At 41.7% G+C, this 24,033-nt stretch overlaps 1 protein-coding gene across 3 annotated transcripts in view; it reads right to left on the bottom strand.

The window, feature by feature from the left end:
- Positions 1-24,033, bottom strand: part of RECK (reversion inducing cysteine rich protein with kazal motifs) — a 677,252-nt gene that overhangs the window by 414,931 nt on the left and 238,288 nt on the right. For all 3 annotated transcript variants that reach the window (XM_073678381.1, XM_073678382.1, XM_073678383.1), the window contains exon 8: positions 20,884-21,081. In XM_073678381.1, coding sequence (XP_073534482.1) covers positions 20,884-21,081 — 198 coding nt within the window. The remainder of the gene's footprint in view (positions 1-20,883; positions 21,082-24,033) is intronic.

Genomic DNA, 24,033 nt, shown 5'->3' with positions numbered 1-24,033 from the left:
AGAGTTCCTTGGTCTGTCAGGATGTCCATTGGCAGGTCCGTCACGGAGAAGATATGTACCAGCTTTCGGGCTATACTCCTGGCAGAGGAGTTTTTCAATGGTACGGCCTCGGGGTATCGTGTTGCATAGTCCAGCACCACTAGGATGTATTGATGAGCCCTGGCGGACTTAACTAAGGGCTCTACGGGGTCCATCGCAATTCGGTCAAATGGGAACTCTATAATGGGTAATGGGACTAGGGGACTCTGGAAGTGGGACATGGGAGCAGTTAACTGACACGTAGGACAAGACCAACAATATTTGATCACCTCCCGGTGACACCCAGGCAAGTAAAATCTTTGAAGGACCCGCTCTTGGGTTTTGTCTATGCCCAAATGCCCACCCAAGACATGAGAATGGGCTAGGTCTAGTACTCTACGCCTATAGGGCCCTGGTACCAACAGCTGTTCAAACACTTCCCCTCTCTGTTTAGTGACGTGATATAGCAAATCCTCATTGACTGAAAAAAAAGGAAACCTGGTGTCAGCCCCTGGCTCCTGGGAAACCCTATTTATCACCATCACATTGTCCCATGCCACTTTCAAAGTAAGATCCTGCATCTGTGCAGTACCAAAATTCCCCCCAGAAACCACCAGTTCAGGAATATCATCCTCATGGGTCCCTGTCTCGTCTTCGTTGCCAGCAGGGACACACAGGGGGAACTCTTCTGCCTCTGGCTGTAATGGGGATTCTTCATGGATGAACCGGCTCTGGTCTGAGCAAGTGGGCACCCCCGCCTTTCCCCACAAGTCCCAGAACAGCCGGAAGTCCCGTCTGATTTTAACTGGGTGTAACAAGTCTTGGACTACCCTGACCTCATAGGACTCAGTACCATGGCTCGTTTTTATTATCACTTCGGTGACGGGGTAGTCCTTGGCAACTCCGTGGAGACAGCGGATGCCCACGTGTATCCCAGGGTTCAACTGGTGGGGAAATGTGGCCCTTACCAGAGTCACCAAACTCCAAGAGTCCAAAAGTACCGACACCAGTGCCCCATTTATGGTCACTGGACATGACTGTGGCCCCTTATTGGGCTGATAGTCCACACCGCAGGCAGGTATGCGTGGTATGAACAGCGCCTCCCAATGCTGCAATCCATCTGCTCAGAGGTCATAGAACAATGGGCGGCTATGTGTCCAGGCAAGCGGCACCTCCAGCAGATCAAGTCTTTCCCAGAGGCTTTTGGCAGATCCTCAGGGACCCCTTGGGACCTCGGACTCCCCTCAGTGGCTCTGATACCCCTCTTTTGGGACTCGGGCTCCCTCTGAGTTCCCCAGTATGGGGATGCAGCACTATCTGGCTTCCTTAGGGACTAGTGTTGAGCGAGTATGTTCTGTTAACCCTTTCGCCGAGTATGCTCGGGCGAGCACCGAGTAGTTACAGCTGCTCGGTGTTATGTTTAAATCACTCCCGCGTGCATGATTTGCGACTGTTTGACAGCTTTAATACATGTGAGGAATGATTGTTTCTTTTGCATTCCTCACATGTAATGAAGCAGCCAAACAGTCGCAAATCATGCACACGGGAGTGATTTAAACATAACACCGAGCAGCTGTAACTACTCGGTGCTCGCCCGAGCATACTCGGCGAAAGGGTTAACAGAACATACTCGCTCAACACTATTAGGGACCTCTCGACCACCTGGTATCTTTCTAAGGCCGACCGGGTCATCCGCATTCCGGGGGTTTCACTGGGCAACCCAGGTCTGCATGGGCCTAGGAAGGGAGTTAATAAATCTGGCCATCATGACCCGTTCTACCATCTGGGCTGGGGTGGAGCACTCTGACTGCAACCACTACTGCACAAGATGGAGGAGATCAAACATATGGGAGAAAGGGGGTTTATCACCACAATACATCCAGTGGTGAACCCTTTGGGCTCTGACTGACATAGTCACTCCAGCACATGCCAGTATTTTAGTTTTGAGTTTAACATACTCCTGGGCATCTTGCAATGCCAGGTCATCATAAGCCTTCTGGGGCTCACCAGTCAGATATGGGGCCAGAATCTCCGACCACTGCTCCGGCGGTAGCTTCTCCAGCTCTGCCACAAGCTCAAACACAGTAAAAAATGCCTCCACATCATCGCCCGAGGTCATTTTTTGCATAGCACGCCTTACTGCTTTACGTACAAGTCGTCACCTGGAGTTGGGGGAGGGGCTGCTGGCCTCACACAAACTGTCTCTGCAAGCAACTCCATCTGCTGCTGTTGTTGTCGGAGCTGGTCCTGTTGGTTCTGCTGCTGTTGGTGAATCTGTTGCAATACCAGCTTGCTTGTCTCCTGCTGAGCTTTCACCAGGTGCTTGATCAGGTCCTCCATGATGTCCGTCGTCATTTCCTGGGGATTTTGTCCGCACTTCTACCGCCACCTGTGGTAGATCGCTCACTCGGCTGCACACGGAGGTAGACACAGGTACACCATCTCTTTAAATCTTTTGTTGGTTTATTATAATATGGCATAAACCGACCTTTAGTCAGTGAAAATAAACACAGCCCGCTGGGCAAAACAGGATAAAACGAAGCAAAAATGGTAGCACAAAGAATGTAGTCCTTGTAGTAGCAGGGATTTGCCTGCTAAGAGGTAAGCAACTTCACATGGTTCACGAACAAACCCAAGCTCCCTTCTGGGAGGCTGCAATATTCTCCAAAGTTAATTACACCTATATTATTTATCACATTATCAATACAAAGACAATAAACATGTACATAGAAACGTGGGAGCAGATTTTTGTACTCTAGCATTTTTTGGTGTGCTCACATCCATTTTCCATAGACCCATATTCATCCTGTGTAACTTAGATTGTTATATATTTAATGTAACATTTCAACGTATAGCTTATTTAAAAGTGAGAAATTTACCCAGATGTAGAACCTAGTAATGATAAAATCGATGCACCATGATAGGCTTTCCATTTTCCTCATATCTTATAATATTTGTGCAAAGCTTTCCTTTTTTTACATACCCCTTCCTCTAACCAAACCAATAAATCTTCTCACTAAATTCTCTAAATTTTGGGGGAGAATTACTTAACCAGTGTGCTGCTATAATTTTCCTTATTTGGTAAAGTGCCCTTTTAATCGTCAATCTTTCATTTTCGTCTTCAATTACTCCATCTACATACCCCAACACACAAACTATAGGTTGCATTGGGATATTTATATCAAAGACACCATGTAAGTAACCAACAGTGCGTTTCCAAAAATGTTCAAGAGAGCTACATACCCAAAACATGTGTAAAATATCACATGACTAAATGACGTCAGCGCAGGTCCTTCAGTCCACCGCGATCTGTGGGCAAGTGAAGACAAGGAGACTGGGGGCCATCAGAAGGTAAATATCATATTTATTTTTTATTTTATTCTTTTTTTCACAGGTTCTTTGGCACCCGGGTTCGGAGGAGAGTTTCCTCTCCTCCAGACCCGGGTACCATCCGCACATTGAAACGTTTGGATTCTGCATGTACAGAAGCAGTGATGCGAAATCCAAGCGATTCAATGCAAGTCAATGGCGGTGAAAACGCAGCGCTTCCGCAAAATAATTGCCTCTGGTTTGTAACCATAGAGAATAATAAATGATTATCTATTTTAAGTTTTTTAATTTTGTCTTGTTTAAGCCAAACATGTCGTATTTGGAGATATTGGAAGAAATACTTATTTGGGACAAGAAATTCCTCTTTTAGCTGTTGGAAACTTTTAAATACTCCACTTATCTGGAGTTGGGAAGAAATAGCCAGACCAGCTTCTCTCCAGGGGCTAAAGCCCTCTAATCTAAACATCTCTGGAAGTCTAGGGTTTTGCCATATAGGGGTAAACAGTGTATATCCATCTATGTCTAACAACTGTTCCGCTTTTTCCCCATACCTTTATCATAAGGAGCACCGTTGGAAGCTTCTTTTGCTGCCTCCCCTGGTAGCCAACATCCAAAAAGGAGAAAATCGGGATACCTTCTGTATGATCTTGCAGCACGGTCACAATATTACCCTGCAGTAGTTCGAACTGTTGAAGTTGCGTTGCTAAGAAATACAGCCAAGGATTTGGTGCAGCTAGACCCCCCTCCTCTTTTTCCCTCTTTAACGTGTCATATTTAATGCGAGCACTCCCCTTCCTTCAAATCAGTTCCCTAAACATAGCCTAAAATTTGTAAAAGTGTTTCAGGGGAAGCTATTCCGGGGTGTTATGGATAATATAAGGCAGTTGGGGCATCAGTATCATCTTAACCAGGTTCGTTCGTCCAATGACCGATAAGGGTATTTTGTACCAGGTATTGTTTTTTTGTTGAAACTTGGCGTATAAGGGGAGCACATTCAAAGATACAAAGGCTCTAATATTAACAGATATATGAATTCCTAGATATTTAAATTCCTGTCCCACTGTCAAGCGTGTTTGGTGGAGTTTTGAGATAATTCATCTACCGGCATTAATATAGACTTATCCCAATTGATTTGAAGCTTCGAATAATTTCCAAATTCATTTATAATTGCAATAGTGTTTACCAGGGAACTATCAGTATCCCCAAGGAACATCAGAGGGTCATATTCATACAAAACAACTTTTTCCTCTACTGTATTGTAGATAAAGCCTTTCACCTCTCAACTAGCTCCTAATTTAACAGCAAGTAGCTATATAGCCAAGGCAAATAGCAAGGGAGAGAGAGGACACCCCTGTCTAGTCCCCCTATACAATTTAAAGGAGTTTGAACAGGAGCCATTAGCTCTGATTTTAGCTTTAGGATTAGAGTATAACAGTCTAATCCATGAGAGGAAGGATGTTCCAAAGCCCATAGCTCTCATAACAGACCAAAGGTAATTCCACTCGACGCTGTCGAAAGCCTTCGCTGCATCGAGTTAGAGCATAGCCCTCTCTCCCACATTTAGGAGCTGCATCTGGAAGTTAATGTATAGATGTCTCAGGTTTCGTGGGCATGAATCCCGTCTGGTCTCCATATACAAAATGTGTGATTACTTTAAGAAGTCTCAAAGCCAGTGCCTTGGCTAGAATTTTTATATCCACTGACAATAATGAAATGGGCCTTTATGAGTCTGTACATGTTGGATTTTTCCCTGTTTTAGGGATTAGAACTATTGCTGCCTCAAACATGGAATCTGGTAAGGTCCCCACTCTGAAGACCTCTTGAAACACCTCCAGTAGCTTAGGCAGTATCACTGTACCCATTTCTTTGTATAATTCAGATGGTTTGTATAATTCATTTGTATAATTCAGTCAGTACCCGGGGCCTTGTTGTTTTAGAGAGTGCTCAATGCTACCTCTAGCTTCTCCACCGAGAGGGGCGCTTCCAAGGCCTCTCTCTGTTCATCCAATAACTGAGACAGTTGCAGACCATTAATGTAATTATCAATTTCTTCAGGTGTTTTACAAAGTTTTGACAAATATACTGTAACAGCTTGAAAAAAACTAAAGAATTCTATTAAAATGGCTTCTGGGTCGGTAACCATGGATCTATTAGAAGTTTTGATTGCAGAAATAACTGAGGAACCCTGCTGTGCTCCTGCTATTGTGGCTAGAAGATGACCTGCGCCTTCCCCCTCATTGTAAAAGCTTTGTTTAGTGAAAATCTCCTGTATTCTGCTTGCTCAAGGAAAGGAGTATTTAGACTTTTTTTGTACTTCCACCCATTTATCTTTGTGGATCAAAGAGGATGTACCCACATAACATTGTTCCATTTCATCTACACTGCGCTGCAGAGTTTGAGTGTGGAAATCTCTTTGATTAATATACCTCTCAGATAGGCTTTCATTGCGTCCCATATTATTAAAGAGGATGCTGAACCTACATTATCTTGGAAAAAGAGAAGCAATTTTTAGGTATCTCCTCACGTTTCTCAATAAAGCCAGCCAATATGGATTAAACTTCCACACCTCACCCCACCGATAAACGTTAGGGAGAATATTAAGACCCACTAATAATGGGGAATGATCAGATAATTGCCTCGTAGGATATTCTTCTTTAGCAATCCAAGGTAGCAGAAATTTATTTCCCAGGGCATGATCTATTCTTGAGAAGGACGAATGTGAGGCCAAAAAACACGAATATTGTCACACCAACGGAAATTTGTGGTGCCAAACATCAACCCATTGCAATTCCCGTATCACACAGGCCAGTGTTGTTTCGTCCCCTCCGCTCCCCATCTGTACCCCGCGATATTTGTCTAGAGTAGCATTAAGGTAAGTATTAAAATCTCCAAAAACAACCAACGGGGTAGATGGATATTCAGATATGAAAGGGAGTATCATTTGTATAACTTTCATCAAAAAAGGGGGCGGAATGTACACAGTTTTTCTTTTTTAATAAATTTGGAAAAATTTCCACATTTCTGTTTTTTCAGTCAAGATGGGGTGCAGAGTGTACTTTAATGAGAAAAAACATTATTTTTTTAGAATTTACCAAATGGCTGTAATGAAACAAAGAGTGAAAAATTTAAAGGGGTCTGAATACTTTCCGTACCCACTGTATATCTTTCATTGTTGGCTCTGCTTCCTCACTTTCATTATTATCAGGCACTGCATTCTTACTAGTGAGGTTAATGATGAGGGTGGCAGTAGTCAGAGGAGTGTTTATTGCTGGCTTATCTCCCTGCTCCACATCACCCACACTCTGTGATACGCAGTCAGAACTAGCTGAAGGACTTGGCTGCTGTGAAACCCCCCCTGCTCCTAGTGCTCTCTGCCTGTGCAGCAGCTTAAGTTTTTTGTCCTGCTTTGTCATGACAAGAGAAGTATCTGTCAGTACCTGAGGATTCTGTCAGCACCGATCTCCCTCCAGCTCTTCAAAGCGCCTTCACTTCCCAGGCAAACAGGATTTTAACAAGGATCTTGCAGGAGCTGTTATTGCATGCCTCCTTCTACATGTCCAGCCAGGCCATGCCCAGCTGGCCAAGTATTTAAACTCCCCCCCAGACCACATCCTGAGGCGGAGAGATATGGTGACTGACCTCCCACTCTACACAATGGTCATTCACAAAAAAACACTCCCTTTACTATGGAGTTAACCCCTCTCAACACTTAACATGCTGGAGGAAACTTAATGGTTTTAAGTTACTGATGCCAACAGCCTCAGGGAAACATATATCCCCTCCAGCACTTTACCAGTGACTTTGTTACAACACGTTGAGTAAATGGATGCAGAAATTTCTGCACCATTTCTGCATCTCTTGGCAGGAAAAATGCAGCTGCAAAAATGTGCATTTTGGTGCGTTTTTGTCCTGCCTTTTTGACTGATTTGAGTGAAGTCAATGTTGAAAAACGCAGGGCAAAATCACACAGAGAATTGATAAGTTGCAGATTATTTTCTGCACCATATCTGCAAGTCAAAAATAAGCAAGATGTGGATGACACTTCAGGTTTCTTTTTCACTTTGCTGGCACCAGGATTGCTTCAGGTTTAGCTAGCAAGTCTGCATGGCAAAAACGCACCAAAAATGCACCAAATCTGCTATGGGCTGTGTGCACACAGTTTTTGTGGCATTTTTCCGAGCAGAATTGTGCCAAAAATGCTATGGAAACCTTATGCCAGCTAATTCAATGAGAATCCTGAAGTGCTGTGCACATGATTAGGAACTTGACTGAGTATTTCCAGTGCGTTTACATCTGCAGTATGTCAATTCTTTGTGCGGTTTTGCAGCGTTTTTCACCCATTCACTTCAATTGAGTCAGTCAAATCCACAGCAAAAACTAAGTTATAAAAATGTACAGAATTTTGCTGCATATTTGACAGACTCAATTGAAGTCAATGGGTCAAAAACATGCCAAAAATGCATAAAGAATTGACCGCGGGTCACAGCCGTCAGCTGATGAGAGACTACTCCTTTCATCAGCCTATGGCTAGTATCGCTGATGATAGCGAGAGCAGGTACTGCAGATGGGAGGAGAAGTCTCATCAGCTGGCGCCTGTGCTCACAGTAAAGAAAAAAAAAGTTTAAATAAATAATTTAAATACAAATTAAAAACACATTATACTCACCTAACACCAAATCCCAGATGCCATGTCACCTGTAAAAAAAAATCCGAAATAAAAAAACACCATACACTCACCTTAACGCCTAATCCCCGATGTCCATGTCACCTGTAAAAAATCAAAAATGAACCACCATATCCCTCACCTGTCCGTCATAATCCAGGTAATTCAGAGTGTCCTGTAACAATTGGACCACTTATAGAACAGTCACATCATGAGATGTGACTGCTCTATCCGGAAGCTGGCGATAGACTAGCAAGAACGTGATCGCTTCCGCAGTGTATAGCACTGAGCTGCTGTGAGAGCAGTCACACAAGTTTATCAGCTGATGAGCTCCGGTGAACTCACGTCACCGCCACTGAGTGAGAAAATTCTCATGCAGTGGTGGTGCCGTGAGAACACCGGGACTAATCTATGTCAGTGTGTAGCCTGCTGTCTTGTAGAGCAGCCACATTAGGGATTTTTTGCAGGCCGTCTGTTTATTTCAAAATATTTACTATGGGGTTAGTAATGGGGGCGTCCTATAGATGCCTCATCATTATTAATCTGGGATTCATGTCAGCTGCTAATACAAGACTGACATGAACCCAAACCCTATCACCCCACTTGCCACCGCATCAGGGCAAGGAGGAAGAGCGAAGGCTAAGTGCCAGATTTGGCGCATCTTATTGATGCGCCATTTCAGGAGTTACTGAGGGATGATATTATCAGCCTCGGATAGGGCCAGTATCCATGGCCCCTTCCCTGGCTATTAATATCAGCTCACAGCTGTCTGTTTAGACTTTACTGTTTTTCAGGGGTCCCCCTGTAATCTAGCCAATAAAGGCTTAGTAAACAGCTGTGGGTTGTTATTAATAGCCAGGGAACATTTCTGACTAATGGCCTCTTCCCTGGCTAGTAATATCAGCCCTCAGTGGTCGGCTTTCTCTCTGCTGGTTATTAAAATAATGTGGGAGAGAACGCCGTTTTTTTATTTAATTCTTCATTTTATTTCATTTATAAGAAATCCCATGCCCACTGTGCTTGTTTTTGACGCTGTGTTAACTCACCCGCAGCATGTCAATTTCTGCAGCGGAGACGCTGACAATCTTTGACGACGGCATTTAACATGGTCGTGGCAGTAGGACAACCTAAGTCCCACCCATCGGCACCCGTGTCACATGTCTGTGGGTCACTGATGAGTTGGCATGATAACCCAGGGTCTGCAGGAGACCTTGCGGTTGCTATTGCCAGGAAGTTATGAGTGCCTCCCAGCGGTCGGCACTCATAACAAGTGAGAATTTCTCCTACAGCACAGATGATCAGATAATCGCAGCTTCTAGTCTCCCATGGAGACAATTGAAGCAAGTGAAAAGTAAAAAATAATGTTTTTAAAAATATTTTAAAAATGTAAAAAATATAAAAGTCCAAATCACCCACTTTCGCCCCATTCAAAATAAAACAATAAAAAAAATCAAATATACAAATATTTGGTATCGCCACATTCACAATCACTTCATCAATATATAAGAGGGATTAATCGGATTGGTGAATGGTGTAACGAGAAAAAAAATCAAAACGCCATAATTACATTTTTTTGGTCGCAGCAACATTGCAATAAAATGACTGGCAATCAAAAGATCGTATCTACCCCAAAATGGTATCAATAAAAAAATCAGCTCAGCACGCAAAAAATAACACCTCACCCCAGGCACAGATCCTGAAAAATGGAGACGCTATGGGTCTCAGAAAATGGTGCCTTTTTATCTTATGCAAACTTTGTATTTTTTTTCATCACTTACATAAAAAATAACCTATACATGTTTGGTATCTACGAACTCGTAATGACCTGGAGAATCATATTGCCAGGTCAGTTTTAGGATTTAGTGAGCATGGTAAAAAAAAAACATTTGTGGAATTGCACTTTTTTTGCAATTTCACTGCACTTTGAATTTTTTTCCCATTTTTCAGTACATGATATGGTAAAACCAATGGTGTCCTTCGAAAGCACAATTCATCCTGCAAAAAACAAGTCCTCACACGGCCATATTGACTGAAAAATAAAAAAGTTATGGCTCTGGGAAGAAGAGAAGCAAAAAACGAAGACACAAAAATGGAAAAACCCAAGGTCGTTAAGGGTTTAAGTAGATTTTCACTGTAACTGGGGCATCCATACGAATGTAGTAGTATTACTAGGCAAATGCTGGACTATCATGTGATTGCTGAGACTAATAGAAGCATTGGCAATTTGGATGCTTCTATTCACTATATAATGTTTAGGAAAAGGGGCATTATTTTTTCTACTTGTCTTATATTGATGAACTATCCTTGAGGCAAGAAATTGATATTAGATAGAAGAGCATAAGTGATTAATATCAGATAGGTGGGGGTCTGACACCTCTCAGTGCAGCCACAGGTCAGATGTTAGTAGTTGTGTAGCTGAATAGCCCAACTCCATCAACGGTGTACAGTGGTCATTGCTTGTACTAAAGATCATTCCTATTTATTTGGTTACTATAGGGCCCCATACATTCTAATTTCCTGGCATTTGTATGTAGTATGTTTTAAAGTGGTGTTTAAAAGTTTGTGAACCCTTCAGAATTTTCTACAATAAATTTTCACAAGCCAAACAAGATTATGATCAGATATGAGTGGGAGACGGGTCTGATCTTCACAACAAAAGTTTGTGTAAGCGTATCATCGCATAAAGAAGGGAGATTTCTAAAGATCTCAGAAGTAGTTAGTGATGTTCATCAGGCTGGAAAAATTACAAAACCATCTCTAAAGAGTTTGGACTCTACCAATCCACAGTCAGACAAACCGAGTACAAATAGAGGAAATTCAAGACCTTTATTATCCTTCCGAGGAATCGTTGACCAACAAAGATCACTCAAAGAGAAAAGTGTAGATAGTCACAAAAGAATCTAAGGTAGCTTTTAAATGATTAAAGGCCTCACTCACATTAGCTAAATGTTAATGTTCATGAGTCCAACATCAGGAAGACACTGAACAACTATGGTGTGCATGTCAGAACTGCAAAGGGAAAGCCACTGGTCTGCAAAAAAAACACTGACATTGATCTGCATCTTTTTTTAAAGAGAACCTGTCAGCAGGATTTTGTTAAGTAAACTACAGGCAGTGTCATGTTGACGTTGTTACATTGATTAAAATGATGCCTGCGGTGAAGAAATCAGTTTTAAAGGTTCTTGTGTAATTTGTGTTTGAAGTTTTCATTTAATGATATATTCGTGCTTCATGGCGGGACTGTGTTCAGGGTCTTTTCTTTGAGCTCTAGGTCAGAGAAACTAAGAAAATACCTGCCCACAGGCCGCCCCGAAGCACAAGTATGTTCTTCATCATAGAGACACAGACAGAGTGAGACAGACACATAGAGACAGTTTCTGTGTCTCTCTGGCTGTGTCTCACTCTCTCCGGCTGAGTCTCACTCTCTCCGGCTGTGTCTCACTCTCTCCGGCTGAGTCTCACTCTCTCCAGCTGTGTCTCACTCTCTCCGGCTGTGTCTCACTCTCACCAGCTGAGTCTCACTCTCTCCGGCTGTGTCTCACTCTCTCCGGCTGAGTCTCACTCTCTCTGGCTGTGTCTAACTCTCTCTCTGTCGGTCTCTAAAATGACGAACATTCTTGTGCTTCTGACGGGTCTGTGGGCAGGTCTTTTCTTGGCTTCTCCGGCCTAGAGCACAAAGATAAGACCCTGCCTACAGTCACACATGAAGCACGAACATGTAATTAAATGAAAACTTCAAACTCAAATTACACGAGAACCACAAAACTGATTTCTTCACCGCAGATATAATTTTAATCAGTGTAACAGTGTCAACATGTCAATGCCTGTACTTTACTTAGCAAAATCCTGCTGATAGGCAGGGCCGGCGTTAGTAGCAGGCAGACTAGCCATCTGCCTAGGGCCCCAACTCTTCCAGCGGCCCCCAGCCAGTGACGTGCCGCTAATAGAGGAACACCATGCGGCAGCTATGGGGCCCGTGAGTCAGTAGGGGCCAGTGCCAGCACCGCTCCCACTACCCCGCATCGCGTATACAACTGTATCGGTTATCATAGATGCCGCTACAGTTGAAAGCATTGAAAGCATTGATGGAAGAGAGAGCGTCATGTGACGCTCCCTCTTCCATTATTCCCTCTCCGCCTCTGACACAGTGGCGCGATGATGTCATTTCTGAGATGCGCTGCAGAGACCAGAGAAATGAGGAGAGGCATGTATGTACTTATTTATTTTTTATATCAGTGAGTAAATGGTGGCCATAATATTGGAGGACAGTGGGCCTGCATTATACAGTATGGGAGGGCTGCATTATACTATATGGGGGCTACAGTATATCATATATATCATATGGGGCTTGATTATACTGTATGGGGGTGGCTGCATAATACTATATGGGGGCTACATTATACTATATGGGGCTGCAATAAATTGTATGGGGGGCTGCATTATACTATATGAGGGCTACATTATATTATATGGGGATACATTATACTGTATGGGGGGCTGCATTATACTATATAGGGGCTACATTATATTATATGGGCCTGCATTATATGGGGGGTGGCTGCATTATACTATATGGGGGTTACATTATATTATATGGGACTGCATTATACTATATGAGGGTGGCATTATACTATATGAGGGTTGCATTATACTACATGAGGTCTACATTATATTATATGGGCATGCATTATACAGTATGGGGGACTACATTATACTGTAGGGGGGCTGCATTACACTCTATGGGGCTGCATTATACTTTTTGGGGCTACACTATACTCTATGGAGGCAGCACTATACTCTATGAAGGCAGCACTATACTCTGTGGGGGCAGCACTATACTCTGTGGGGGCAGCACTATACTCTGTGGGGGCGGGATTATTCTCTATAGGCTGTGTATTATACCGTATGTATTACATGGGGGCTGCATTATACTGTATCAAGGACTATAGGGCACATTATACTCTGTGTACTATATTGGGGCTGCATTATACTGTATGGAGGACTATGAGGACTGTATTGTACTATATGGAGGACTATAGGGCTCATTATACTATATAGAGAATTATAGGGCGCAATATATATTATATGGAGGAGTATGGGGTGCATTATACTAAATGAGCAAAATGCTGCCTATTCATGATTGGACTGTTTATAGCAGAACAAAAATCATTGTTCTCAGCAGCACATCTCCCGGTGTAGAATGCAGATGTGCTGCTGATAATATGATATGTACGGGAACAGATTGATCTATTAGTGATCGCTCTGACCCCATCATTCTTCCTCAGGCAGTGTAGAGAAGCCAGGATATAAGCGTTGAATTACTTCAATATTGTTGATCGCGCTCGTTTAACGGCCTGAACTAAGCGCATGTAAATACAACCTAAATGTTTCTGTGTGATGATACAATATGTGAGAATTTAGGGCTCCACTTTAAACTTTTGCCCAGGGCCCCACTTTGTCTGAAACCAGCCCTGCTAACAGGTTCTGTTTAACTCCTTTACCCCGAAGGCTATTTGCACGTAAATGACAGGGCAAATTTTTACAATTCTGACCAGGGTCACTTTATGAGGTAATAACTCAGGTATGCTTCAATGGATCCCACTGATTGTGAGATAGTTTTTTCGTGACATATTGTACTCAGGATAGTGCTAAAATTTATTAGATATGATGGTTGATTATTTGTGAAAAAATCTGAAATTTGGCAAAAATTTTGAAAATTTCACAATTTTCAAACTTTGAATTTTCATGCCCTTAAATCAGAGAAATAAGTCACACAAAATAGTTAATACATAACATTTCCCACATGTCTACTTTACATCAGCACAATTTTGGAACCAAAAGTATTTTTATTAGGAAGTTATAAAGTTCACGAGTAAATTCTAATTTTTGCAACAAAATTTACAAGTCATTTTTTTAGGGACCACATAACATTTGAGGGCCTATATATGACAAAAAATACTCCAAAGTGCCACTATTCTAAAAAGATCACCCCTCAAGGTGCTCAAAACCACAGTCAAGAAGTTTATTAACCCTTCTGGTGCTTCACAGTAGATTTTGGAATGCGGAAGAAAACAATGAACATTTAACTTTATTCACAAAAATTTTATTATAGACTCAATTTTTTTTATTTTTGCAAGGGTAACAGGAAAAATGGACCCCAAAATTTGTTGTGCGATTTCTCCTGAACACACCGATACCCCATATGTGGGGGATGACCGCTGTTTGAGTGTATGACATGGCTTGGAAGGGAAGGAGCACCATTTGACTTTTTGAATTTAAAATTTGCTTGAATAATTAGCGGATGCCATGTTGTATTTGGAGAGCCCCAGATGTGCCTAAACAGTGGGAAAAACCCCCACAAGTGACCCCATTTTGGAAACTAGATCCCTCAAGAAATTTATTTAGATGTGTGGTGAGCACATTAAACCCACAGGTGCTCCACAAAATTTTACAACGTGGATCTGTGAAAATGAAAAAATATATATTTTTCACACAAAAATGTAGAAACCCTCCACAAGTGACACCATTTTGGAAACTAGACCCCTCAGGAAACCTAACTAGATGTGTGGTGAGCACCTTGAACCTCCAGGTGCTTCACAGAAGTTTATAACATTGAGCCGTAAAAATACAATTTTCAAATTTTTCCCACATAAATGTTTTTCAGCCCCAAATTTTGTGTTTTCACAAGGGTAACAGTATAAATTGAACCATACCATTTGTTGTGCAATTTCTCCTGAGTACGCAGATACCCCATATGTGAGGGAAAAACACTGTTTGGGCGCACGGCAGGGCTCGGAAGGGAAGGAGTGCCATTTGACTTTTTGAATGTAAAATTTACTTGAATAATTAGCGGACGCCATTTGGAGAGCCTCTGATATGCCTAAACAGTAGAAATCCCCCACAAATGACCCCATTTTGGAAACTAAACCCCTCAGGGAACTTATCTAGATGTGTGGTGAGCACTTGAACCACCCAGTGCTTCACAGAAGTTTATAATGTGGAGCCTTGAAAATAAAAAAAATCCTATTTTTCCCACAAAATGTTTTTTTATCCCCAGTTTTTTATTTTCAAAAGGGTATCAGGAGAAAATGGACCCCAAAATTTGTTGTGCAATTTCTCCTGAGCATGCAGATACACCATATGTGGGGGAAAACTATTTTTTGGATGCACAGCAGGGCTCAGAAAGGAAGGAGTGACATTTTGGAAAGCAAACTTTGATGGAATGGTCTGCAGGTGTCATATTGCATTTGGAGAGCCCCTGATGTGCCTAAACAGTGGGAAAAACCCCCACAAGTGACCCCATTTTGGAAACTAGATCCCTCAAGAAATTTATTTAGATGTGTGGTGAGCACATTAAACCCACAGGTGCTCCACAAAATTTTACAACGTGGATCTGTGAAAATGAAAAAATATATATTTTTCACACAAAAATGTTGTTTTAGCAAGGATAGCAGGAGAAAATGTGTTAAGCAATGTTTCCTATGTACGCCAATACCCCTAATGTGGTCAAAAACTACTTTTGATGCACAGTGCTCAGAAGGGAAGAAGCACCATATTGGAGTTCAGATTTTGCTGGACTGGTTTGAGGGTGCCATGTCACATTGGCAGAGCCCTTGAGGTGCCAGAACAGCAGACCCACATAAGTGACCCCATTTTACAAACTACACCTCTCAATGAATTAATCTAGGGGTGCAGTGAGCACATTGACACCACAGGTGGATCACAGAATTTTATACCATTGGGCAGTGAAGAAAAAAAAAATTAAATTTTTACCACCAAAATTTTGTTTTAACCCCAGATTTAAAATTTTTACACTGGGACGGAGCGCTATTTGCCTCCTGGAGCACAGATTTTTCTAGAATAGTATGCGCACTCCATATACAAAGCCCCTAAGAGCTAGAATAGCAGAATCCCCCCTCAAGTGACGCCATTTTGGAAATTATACCCCTTTGGAAATTTATTTACAGGTGTTGTGACAATGGGTCTTTTCCAGAAACAAGCAGGAGCGAATGTTGCTGAGTGAAAATTGCAAACTGCCATTGTAGTGACCAGTACGTTGTAGTGACCAGTACGTTGTGCCTAGCTCATGCTTCTTCAGACGCACAAATGTAAATTAGGCAGACTCTCATCTCCACAGAAATGCCAAACATGTGTACACTAACTGTGGTTTAAGCACACTGGAGCTCAGAAGGGAGGGTGGCATTTCCATTTGGGAGTGCAGAATTTTCTCAATTTCGTTTGGGTGGCGAAGATCCATAACACTTTTCCAGAGACTTTGTGCTACCAATAATGTGGAAGCCCCTATATTTCTGATATAAGATGACGGGCCTGAGTGGGGACTTGCTTTTTTTTGTGGATTGAGTTAAATCTTTTGTTGGGAACATTTTACATAACATTTTGGATCACAGTTATCCTGCTCTCTATGCTGAGCACTTACATTAGGGTTTCAATCTAAATCTCTGAGTGATGTGATTCAGATGAACCCCCGAGGGATCATTTCACTATTGTAAGGCAGCTACCGGACATATAGTTGATGGGAGGTATGTGTCACAGAGATGGTTGTCATCTGTGATGTAATCCTGGAGTGCTGCTCTAGTGCACATAGCACTAAGAGGATAGTTTGGTGCATCTGGGGCCAGGTTTTACGGGCAGCCACAGAACTGGCTAACCAGAGACTTTTCCTAAAGGACTGTTTGCTTTGGTTGCCTGCACTAAAGGCTGTTTGTTTTCCTTTTACTAATGGCCGGTTTATGAGGCAATAAAACGACATGGACATTTAAATGAAAATGCTTCCTGTTAGCCTTCCAACCCACCCAAGTGAGTACAAACCCCACACTATAATGAAGCAGCAGAGTTACTCTGGACTCCGTCTGGCCTTTATTCAGCGTTGCCCTTTTCAGAAGTGAACAAAACTGTGGGGAATGGCACTTTTATGCATGCCTAATAAAAAGACTGATGCCAAAGATCATAGGCCAGAAGGCGACCGCATTGCCTGCATCTGCCTCATTATAGGGAATCTTCCGCCGGGTATTCTGTCTGGATCACATATTTCAGAGAATTACTCGGAAACCCAGAGATAAGCGCAGAGCACAGAATAAATGTGAGCCAAGCCTTACTGTGATCTTTGGGAGACAGAATTAACAAATCAACAGCAGGTTTTATTTATTTTTTACGCCGTTATTCGTGCGGTATAATTGATTAGGCGACTTTATTCTTCGGTGTGATTACGATATCAGATTTATAGCGGGTTTTTATGTTTGGCTAGTTTTTGCATCGCTATATTTTGAGAGCTATAATTTTTCCATATTTCGGCCGACAGTCATGCGAGGGCTTGTTTTCTGCGGGACAACTTGACGTTTTTATTGGTACATTTGTTGATTGTTTTTTATTCTGATTTTTGGGAGGCAAAATGAACAAAAACCAGCGATTCAGAAATAGTTTTTTTTTTTGTTATGTTATTTTTTTTTGTTAGAAAATTGATAAGGCGGATTATTTTCTTTGAGTCAGAGCGATTACAGCGGTACCACATTTATGGCGTTTTTTTATGTTTTGGCGCTTTTACACAATCAAAACTATTTTATAGAAAAAATTATTATTCTTGCATCGCTTCATTCTGAGAGCTATAACTTGTTTGTTTTTCCGTTGATGGAGCTTTATGGCGACTTGTTTAATGAGGGACAAGTTGAAGTTTTCAGCGGTACCATTTTTATTTACATTCGTTTTTTGATAGCGTTTTATTCCACTTTTTGTTCAGTGGTATCATGATAAAGCAGTTTTATACCTTGTTTTTTTTTTATGGTGTTCACTGAAGGGGTTAACTAGAGGGACAGTTTTATAGATCAGATTGTTCTAGACGTGGCAGTACCAAATATATATACTTTTTGGTTTATTTTTTTGATAAAAATATTTATTTATGGGTGCAATATATATATATTTCTTTTTTATTATTTTGTGGCACCGCTCCTGGCACAGAATCAGCTGACACCCGGCAGCGAATATACACGCACAGCCTCTGTGCGCGCAAAATCGCCAAGACAGATGAGACCAAACTGAAGCTTTTTGTTGTAAATGATAAGAGTTATGTTTGGAGAAAGAAAAACTCAATATTAGAGCCTAAATCCTTGTACCATCGGCAAATCGTGTCATGGTAGTATCATGGTTTGGGCCTCTTTTGCTGTACCTGGGCTAGCTATCATTCACAAAACAATGAATTCTGAATTTTATCTGCAAATTCTAAAAAGGAAAGTGTCAGCACATCTGACCATGAGCTGAATGTCAAGAGAGAGTCATACAGCAAGACAACAACCCAAAGCCAAAAGAAGAATGCAGTTAAAGTTTTGGTATGGTCATGTCAAAGTTCTGACCTTAATCCTATAGAAATGTTGTGGAGCGACCTGACACAAGCTGTTCATGCGAGATAACCCACCAACATAAAAGAGTTGACGCTGTTTTAGAAGAAGGAATTGGCTAAAATTTCTTCAAGCCGATGTGTAGGATTAATAACAACAACCGGAAATGTTTATATGCTGTTATTGCAGCACAGGGAGGTCACACAAGTTACAGAATGTTAGGGTTCACATACTTTTGCCACTCACAGCAATGCAATCATTTTATTTTCCTCATTTAAAAAATGAGAAAGTCTAATATGTTAACTCATCTTTTTCTTTGGTTGTCCTATCTGCTTTTAGGACTTGTGTGAAAATCTGATTTAATTAAAGTCACATTTATTCACAATTGTAGAAAATTCTGAAGAATTCACAAATTGTCAAGCACCACTTGTATATGGTATTCTAGAAATCATGATGGTAACATCTGGTTTCATTAAAAAAAACGCAAAACAAAAATGTCATGAAAAAAGCAACAATTCAGAAAAATGCTGTGTCTAAATCTAGTCTCATTGTAGGTGAGATTTGTTTCTACAATTTGTGCATTAAGATTCTTCAGAACTTTTGTGCACTAACCTTGCTTGCAATAATGGACAAGAGAAAGGAAAATGATCAGCTCACCCTAAAATGAATCAAAGTAAAACTCATGTCTATAGTGTCGCAAAGGAAAAATACATACCAAAGGCAAGAACCAGTTGTATTCAGCACACAAACAGGTATGTAGTCAAAATCAAGACAAAGGAATCTCCAACAAGGGATGGGCTCAACACAATCATGAATTAACCTTAAAGGGAACCTGTCAGCTGATACATTCTGCTCACAGATTGGTCAGCATGTATCAGGCACCGGCTGTATTACCTCAGCCAGGTATGTTTTACTCTGAAACCCTGCGGAATTTCAACAAAAAACATACTTGTCACAGGTTTACCGCGACAGAAAGGACACAGAGCACTGAAGCGTCTGAGTTTACGTACTCCTGCATTGAGTATAAGCTATCTTCCCTCTTAGTAAATGGTGCTGGTTTCTTTCAGCAAGAAGGATTTAATCTACTCAGCTTTGAGTCTTTGTTACTTCCTTCTTGGAAGCTCTCAGTTGTGCAGCATCAGCCACTCCCCTCTCATACATAGTCTTTGCTCTGGCAATCTGCATTGCCAGTGTTAAGTCTTGGTGATTGTTCCTGGGTAGAAAGATGTGGAGGAAAAAGGGAAAGAGAGCGCTACCTAAGCATAGTAAGTAGAGACTAAAAACTTTAAGAGAATAAAAAATCTTTTATGCTCACCTGAGCAAGTTGTGCTGATAGGCACAACTCTATTTTAAGAATTTGTCTGTTATTAAAGTTCTCAGACCACGGTTTTCAGCTCTTCCATAGGTGGTGGTGGTATATTTGTCCTACCCTACAGACAGTCACCACGTGAACAAATTGAGACAAATTGATTCTGAAGGCGCTCCCGTGGAAGAAAGAGTAACCAAAAAATTGTTGAATCTTCCAACTATGGTGCAATCACATGGAGGATATTCCACTAGGGATTACACAACGCGTTTCTGCTCATAGAGCCTTCATCAGGTGTCACCTCCCCCTTTTTTGCATACCCATGTCCCTTATGTGTATTCACTGTTTTATGATTTTTTAATAAACCTATGAGTATTAATCCCTTGTGGAATATCCTCCATGTGATTGCACTATATTTGGAAGATTCAACAATTTTTTGGTAACTCTTTCTTCCACAGGAGCGCCTTCAGAATCCATTTGTCTCAATCAGTGTTAAGTCTTGTACTGCCTGGTGAAGGGGTGAAGGATCCAGTGTTAGGTAGAAGTGTTTTAGGAGAGTTGTTCTGTGACTATTGCTTGGAGTTTTGGTTGTGTGCATAGTCCCATCCTCTTCTATTTTTCTTTACCTTCCTCATCTGTTTAGTGTTTCCCTCCCTGAAGCGTTTCAGAGTCAAGCATACCTGGCTAAGATAACACAGCCAGTGTCTAGTACAGGATGCCTAAGGATTTGCCAACATGTAAAAGCTATTAAGATCCCTTTTAAGGCAAGGGCTGCATGGCTACTTTGACAGGCCAAAGATTGCTAGGTATCGCTGCTCCTTTTGCAGTGCTTTGTGACTGCCAGGGGGTTCTGCATCCACTACAAGCAAGTCAAAAGAAGTCAAATTGCATCAGATCTTTTGTGACTTGGTTGTCGCATTCACAGTACCCCCAGGGTTGCAAGGCAACCCCATGCATTTGTATTGTGCAGCAATGTAACAGCAACACCTAGCGAACTTTGGCTGCGCATCAGGTGTCATGCCCAAAGTCTCGGTGTAGACCAAGCCTAAAACGTTAGAACTAAGATTTGTCATTTGACAAATACAATATTTTGTATATTCAGCTCTATTTCTCTATCTGTGCACTAATTTTAATTCATTTAATTTTTTTTGATTGTTGATGGGTCCATTTCAATGTTTAACTGCTAGATAGCTCAATGGTACAAAATGATAACTTACTGTCACTTGCATTTCTCACTGGGTAGGACTGCGTGTAGTTATTTACACACTCCAGGAGTTGCGGACTGATGGCTGCACAGTAATTTTCCACTGCTTTTATCTGTGATGGGCCTGGAGATGAATCAGTTCGAAATATAGCTTGACAGTATTCTCGACAGTTAGTGTGTCGACCAGCATAACTACAGCATACAGAACCCACTGAAAAGTAAAAAAAAAACAATACACTTTTAATCCATCACTTCTATACCAAGTATCTTATACTATGTATTCCACAATGAGCATATTTTCAAAAATCAGTTACAGTAAATAACTGTATATTACAGGTATTATATTATTACAGAATCTTACATTAAAATCACAAATAAAATGCTACACCAGACTACTAAGGTCACTAACAAGTAGTGCTGGGCAAAAAGGTATACACCCATCATGCCTTCAATGATTACCAATTATTCACAATGACACTAAGGCTATGTGCCCACGATGCAGAAATGCTCTGGATTTTTCCTGAGCATTTCAGCATCTCCCTGGCAGAAAAAAACACATGCGGATTTTAAATGCGTTTTCCTGTCAGGGACAAGCGTTTGTCACGCATTTTGCACATGCGATTTCGCATGCGGGTTGTCAAGCGCTTTCCAGGTGATCTTATCATCACTTGGAAAGTGCTTGACAACATGGTCACACTATATAAATCCATGCAACCGGCATGGATTTTATATAGTGTGACCAAGTTAGTAAAAAAAAGAAGAAAAATGGTAAAAAATAAAAAAAAAACATTATACTTACCTTCCGATGGCCCCCGGTCTCCTTATCCAATGCGTCCGGTCTCCCCGGTGTCTCGCGATTGTGTGAAAGGACCTTCCATGACGTCATTTAGACATGTGACAGGTCACGCGACTGCCGACGTCAACGGTCGCGTGACCCGTCACATGACTAAATGACGTCATGGCAGGTCCTTTTAGACCATTGCGAGCTGTCGGGGAGCCAGGACGCATCACTAAGGAGACCGGGGGCCATCAGAAGGTGAGTATAATGTATTTTTTTATTTTAAATTCTTTTTTTTTTTTACAGGTACTATGGTACCCGGGTCTGGAGAAGAGTTTTCTCTTCTCCAGATCCGGGTACCATCCGCACATTGAATCGCTTAATATCCGCATGTGCACATGTAGTCAGGCCGACATTAAGCGATTCAATGCAAGTCAATGGCAGCGAAAACGCGGCGATTACGTAAAATAATTGGTAGTGCTGTGGATTTTTCCGCAATGATAATCCGCAGCGGAAATATCCGCAGCATGTGCAAAGCACATGCGGATTATCGTTAGGGAACATTGCAGACCTTCTACCAAGAGTTTTTTAAGTGTTTCTGCGGTGAAATTGTCGCTGCTGAAACGCTTAAAAAACGCACAGTGGGCACACAGCCTAAAAGGAAGATCGCATTCTGTAGTATCTTTGGTTTATGTTTCTCTGTACAATATAAAATTAAGTCTGCAATCATTTATAAGGCTAAGTGCCCACGATGCACAAATGCTGCAGATTTTTTCCGCATCTCCACATTCGTTTTTCCTGCCAGGTGGAAGCGTTTGTCAATAGTTTTTGCATGAATTTCTGCATGTGGGTTATCAAGCGCTTTTCCAAGCGATTTTAGCATCACTTGGAAAAGTGCTTGACAACTTGGTCACACTATATAAATCCATGCAACCGACATGGATTTATATAGTGTGACCAAGTAATAGTTAAAAAAAGAATAAGAATGGTAAAAAAATAAAATAAACATTATACTTACCTTCCGATGGCCCCCGGTCTCCTCAGCGATGCGTCCGGTCTCTTGTACGGCTCGCTGATTTCAGCGGTCGTGTGACCTGTCACATGACTAGATGACGACATGGAAGGCTCTTTTAGACCATCGCGAGCCGTACAAGAGACCGGACGCATCGTATAGGAGACCGGGGGCCATCGGAAGGTAAGTATAATGTTTATTTTTTATTTTAAATTCTTTTTTTAACAGGTACTATGGTATCCAGGTCTGGAGGAGAGTCTCCTCTTCTCCAGACCCGGGTACCATCCACACATTGAATCGCTTAATATCCGCATGTGCACATGTAGTCATGCGGATATTAAGCGATTCAATGTTCAATGCAAGTCAATGGCGGCAATTATGCTGCGTGTCCGCAAACATAATGGACATGCTGCGTATTTTTCCACAATGATAATCCGCACTGGAAATTTCCGCAGCATGTGCACAGCACATGCGGATTATCATTGGGGACCATGGGGCACGTATTACCAAGCGTTTTTTAAGCGATTTTGCTGCGGAAATTCCGCGGCAAAAAAGCTTGAAAAACGCATAGTGGGCACGCAGCCTCAGTATTAGTTTTAAATTTGGAGAAGTAAAAAGTTACAAATGTGTCTATCATACCTTTTCTTGTATTTGTTAAAGGGGTAGTCCAAAGGCAAAGTAATTCTCCTACTAAATCCCTATCTTGATGCCATAATCCAAACTATTTTCTAATATACTTGCATTAAAAATTCTCTTTACTTCCCTAACTACACTATCTAACTGCTATTGTACTTTTTTCGTTACCTCCTTTTTGATGACGCTTCGTTTAAGAATCCCAGTGCATGCTGGGATACTCAAACGAAACGTCACCAGGGGTCAGAGACTACGGTCACTGCCTCAGCCCCATCCTTGAAACGAAGCGTCCTAATTGACACTTGTTTCAGGGCTTGTCCCTGCTGTGTCCCTTCACACTGTGCAATATACAATGTGCACAATCACAGCGCACGCTCTGTTGTTGGCTCAGATGAGCAGTAACGAGCCAGCAAAACAGCGTTGCCGGAATATCGAGCATGCACAGACCAGTGCCACCCCCAGCAAGTGATATCACTGGTCTCTGCCCACTGGTTATTCTGACACCGCTGTTGCCAGTTCGTTACTGCTGATCTGAGCAGACAACAGACAGTTTACTAGAAAAGGTTAGGTAATTTTTAATGCAAGTATATTAGAAAACAGTTTGGATTACAGCATCAAATAGATAGGGATTTAGGAGAAAAAATACTTTTTCTTCGGACCACCATTTTAACAAATTTACATCACGACTTCTGGGTCGCCCAACATAGAAATATATAATCATAAATTTGTAACACAGTATA

This window comes from Phyllobates terribilis, unplaced genomic scaffold (genome assembly GCF_046119375.1).
Source record: "Phyllobates terribilis strain yellow unplaced genomic scaffold, ASM4611937v1 Scaffold_4__5_contigs__length_816908805, whole genome shotgun sequence".
Taxonomy (NCBI): Eukaryota; Metazoa; Chordata; class Amphibia; order Anura; family Dendrobatidae; genus Phyllobates; species Phyllobates terribilis.
This window is presented reverse-complemented; position numbering and strand designations above follow the sequence as displayed.